The 3,142-nt window shown below is 34.9% G+C and overlaps 2 protein-coding genes across 2 annotated transcripts; both read left to right on the top strand.

The window, feature by feature from the left end:
• Positions 1–1,141: 1,141 nt before the first annotated feature.
• LOC106321565 (S-locus-specific glycoprotein S13-like) lies at positions 1,142–2,224 on the top strand. The gene has a single exon (XM_013759816.1). The coding sequence runs from the start codon at positions 1,157–1,159 to the stop codon at positions 2,012–2,014; it is 858 nt and encodes a 285-aa protein (XP_013615270.1). The 5' UTR covers positions 1,142–1,156; the 3' UTR covers positions 2,015–2,224.
• On the top strand, positions 2,161–3,114 carry LOC106321564 (G-type lectin S-receptor-like serine/threonine-protein kinase SRK; the record flags this gene model as incomplete). Its single annotated transcript, XM_013759815.1, has 4 exons — positions 2,161–2,374; positions 2,467–2,628; positions 2,721–2,827; positions 2,915–3,114. Coding segments are annotated over exons 1-4 (683 nt in total), but the record flags the coding sequence as incomplete, so codon positions are not given.
• Between the last annotated feature and the right edge of the window lie 28 nt (positions 3,115–3,142).

Genomic DNA, 3,142 nt, shown 5'->3' with positions numbered 1-3,142 from the left:
TTTTTTCTTTTCTGATTGATCTCTTCTTTTTGATTTAGATTTAATAATTTGTGAATTTAACAAATTATCTGATTCTTCAACATAAAGCATTTTCAATCTTTTTTTAGAAAGAAAATTACAGGGCCTTCCACAAAAATGTCTGTGAAAACACTAGCCAGGAGAGAAAATAGGAATTCAAAGACTTCATATTTTTTCACATTTATGGTTTTTCTTTTACTTGGAAATTAATTTTGTTTGTAGGTTTTATATTTTTTTTCCTTAAAATTTAATACATTTTTAATTGTCTTTGGATTTTCAAAAGAAGAAGGTTTATTGAAAGCAAAAGATCCTAGTTAACAATTTGGCATATTATCTAGAGTTATTTTTGGGTTCACTCTCTAGAGTGAACCTCTAGGTTCATCAATTAATAGTATTTTGTTATTTCATATTCACTATCTTAAAAAAATATTGTAGTTATATTATGTTTTTAAAATAAAAAAGTAAAATAAATAAAAATAGTAGTAGTTGCAAAAAAAGAATTTTTTAAAAATATTTTTATCACCGTCAGCAAAATACTAAATTCTAAACCCTTGGAAAATCCTAAACCTTAGATAAAACATAAACCCTAAATCAAAACACTAGACACTAAATCTTGAAAACATTAAACCTTTGATCCTAAATCCTAAAATATTTGGACAAAAATAAATAAAAATAACAGTAATTGCTAAACAAAAAAAATTAAAATATTTTTAATGCCATAAACAAAACACTAAATTTGATATTTTAATCAAAGTGGTTCTTGCTAAGAAGTTTTAGAAAGCGGTGAATTTTCTCGGGATGGCCAAACACTAAGGAGCATAGGCGTTTCCCGGCAAAACATAGGTTTGCATGACCTAAAATAGAGGATCATGTTTTGATATCATCGATGTGGAGTTTGTTCGATTAGTCAAGGACTTCATATGCTATGCTTTTTCCTGAATAGTTAAATTAATTGCACATGTAGTTTTGCTATCATTTGTGTTCAAATTAATAGACAGATTGTAAAAGTCAAAGCAATATTGTGAACATTCAAAGCGTATATGGTCGACTGAACTTAGTGTAGAACAAAAATATATATACCGTCAATGACTAAACAACACAAAAGTAAACAAAAAAAAAACGGTTAAGAAAAAGAGAGATGAAGGTACGTTTTTTCTTCATCCTAGTTCTCCATCTTTCCTCAAAATATGATTCGAAAATTGTATCGACAGAGCCGTTTAAGATATCTACTAGAAGAAACATCTTGTCCCCAGAAAAAGTCTTTGTGTTTGGTTTCTTTAAACCGTCAACAACTTCCGGAGTAGCTGACCGCTGGTATCTCGGCATATGGCACCACAGGTTTCCTCAGGAAGTCGTATGGGTTGCGAATAGAGACAACCCAATGTCGAAGCCCGTAGGAACCCTCAAAATCTTGGATACGAACCTGGTACTCCTTGATCAATACGGTACCCGCGTCTGGTGGACCAATAGGACTAGCACAAATCTCATGAAATCACTAGTGACTGGAGAGCTTCTTGACAGCGGAAATTTCGTGTTAAGGTACTTTAACAACGACTTATCAACTGGGTGTTTGTGGCAGAGTTTCGATTTTCCGACGGATGCTTTAGTGTCCAATATGAAACTAGGGTTTGATGCCAAATCGAATATAAATAGGGTATTGGAATCTTGGAGAAGCTCGGATGATCCGTCATCAGGAGAAATCACCTATGGAGTGGAACGTCATGAGCTCGTGCAGAGTGTCATTCGGAAGAAGGGTATGCCAACATTCCGGAATGAACCCTGGAAGATTAAAAATGAGAGTGGAAATTTCACCTACGTGACGTACAACATTACCGTAACCAAAGAAGAGGCCACATATTTCTTCACTATCACTAATAAAACCTTCTTTTCCATATTGAGATTGTCCTACAACGGCGTGTTGAAGCGGTCAACTTGGGTTCCAAAACCACAACAATTGTGGAAACGCGTAGATCGTATACAACAAGTGTGGACCTAATGGTATATGTGATACAAGCAGATCACGAATCTGTGGTTGCATTCATGGATTTAAGCCGAGAGACCAAGAAGCATGGGGTTTTCAAGACTGGACAGGTGGGTGTATGAGGAAGACTAAGTTGAATTGGGTTTGAGAAGCTTAGGAAAATGAAGTTGCCGGATATTACAAAGTCTATTGTGGACATGACTATTGGGTTGAAGGAATGCAAAGAAAAGTGCAATAGGAATTGCAATTGTACTGCATTTGCTAACCCGGATATGCAAAATAGCTGTGTGATTTGGGTGGGAGAAATCATAGATCTTCGGAAGAGCATGATTGCCGGTCAAGATCTATTTGTTAGATTGGCTGCCACTGATATCTGTAGGTTATGCTAAAAAGAAAGATAGAATGTAGATATATTTTCATTTTATAATCTATCATTTTAACTTGGATTCTTTTACTTGTTTCTTTAGCGGTGACAAATTCAAACAAAAATACAAGAAAAATGAGTGCAAAAAGCATAATGTTGATTATTGGAATCTGCATTGTGTTTCTTCTGGGTGTCATTTTCATATTGTTCTGTTTCTGGAAAAGAAAGAAGAGGATTCCAACAAGAACCGTTGCACCACCTATTGGTATTCCTGAGATTATCTTTCTTTATTTTATTTTTATCTTCTGTCTGAATAGATAAAAAGGTTTTAAATGATCATAATTAATACATATATAGGGAATTTACAATGTGTACCGATGGAGCTAGTAAAGGTTGTCAAGGCCACAGAAAACTTTTCTGATTGCAACAAGATAGGAAAAGGTGGTTACGGTATTGTTTACAAGGTATAAACGTATATAGAAAATATATTACTGGGCTAAGCTAAACTCCCTGAAACTTATATAAAACACGTACGTGGTAACTGGAAACAGGGGATTTTACCAGACGGGCAAGCAATCGCAGCTAAAAGGCTGTTGGTGAGATCAGCTCATGGGATCGAAGGTTTCACCAACGAGGTGAATTTGATCGCCAGCGTTCAACATGTCAACCTCGTCCAGCTAATCGGATACTGCTTTGAGGGAGAGGAGATGATTCTACTCTTTGAACTAATGGAGAATTCCAGTCTCGATACGTATATTTTCGGTACTTTCTTTTTTTTT

The sequence above is a fragment of the Brassica oleracea genome, unplaced genomic scaffold, assembly GCF_000695525.1.
Source record: "Brassica oleracea var. oleracea cultivar TO1000 unplaced genomic scaffold, BOL UnpScaffold02012, whole genome shotgun sequence".
Taxonomy (NCBI): Eukaryota; Viridiplantae; Streptophyta; class Magnoliopsida; order Brassicales; family Brassicaceae; genus Brassica; species Brassica oleracea.
Note: the sequence above shows the minus strand (reverse complement) of the source record. Positions and strands in the feature narration are given on the sequence as shown.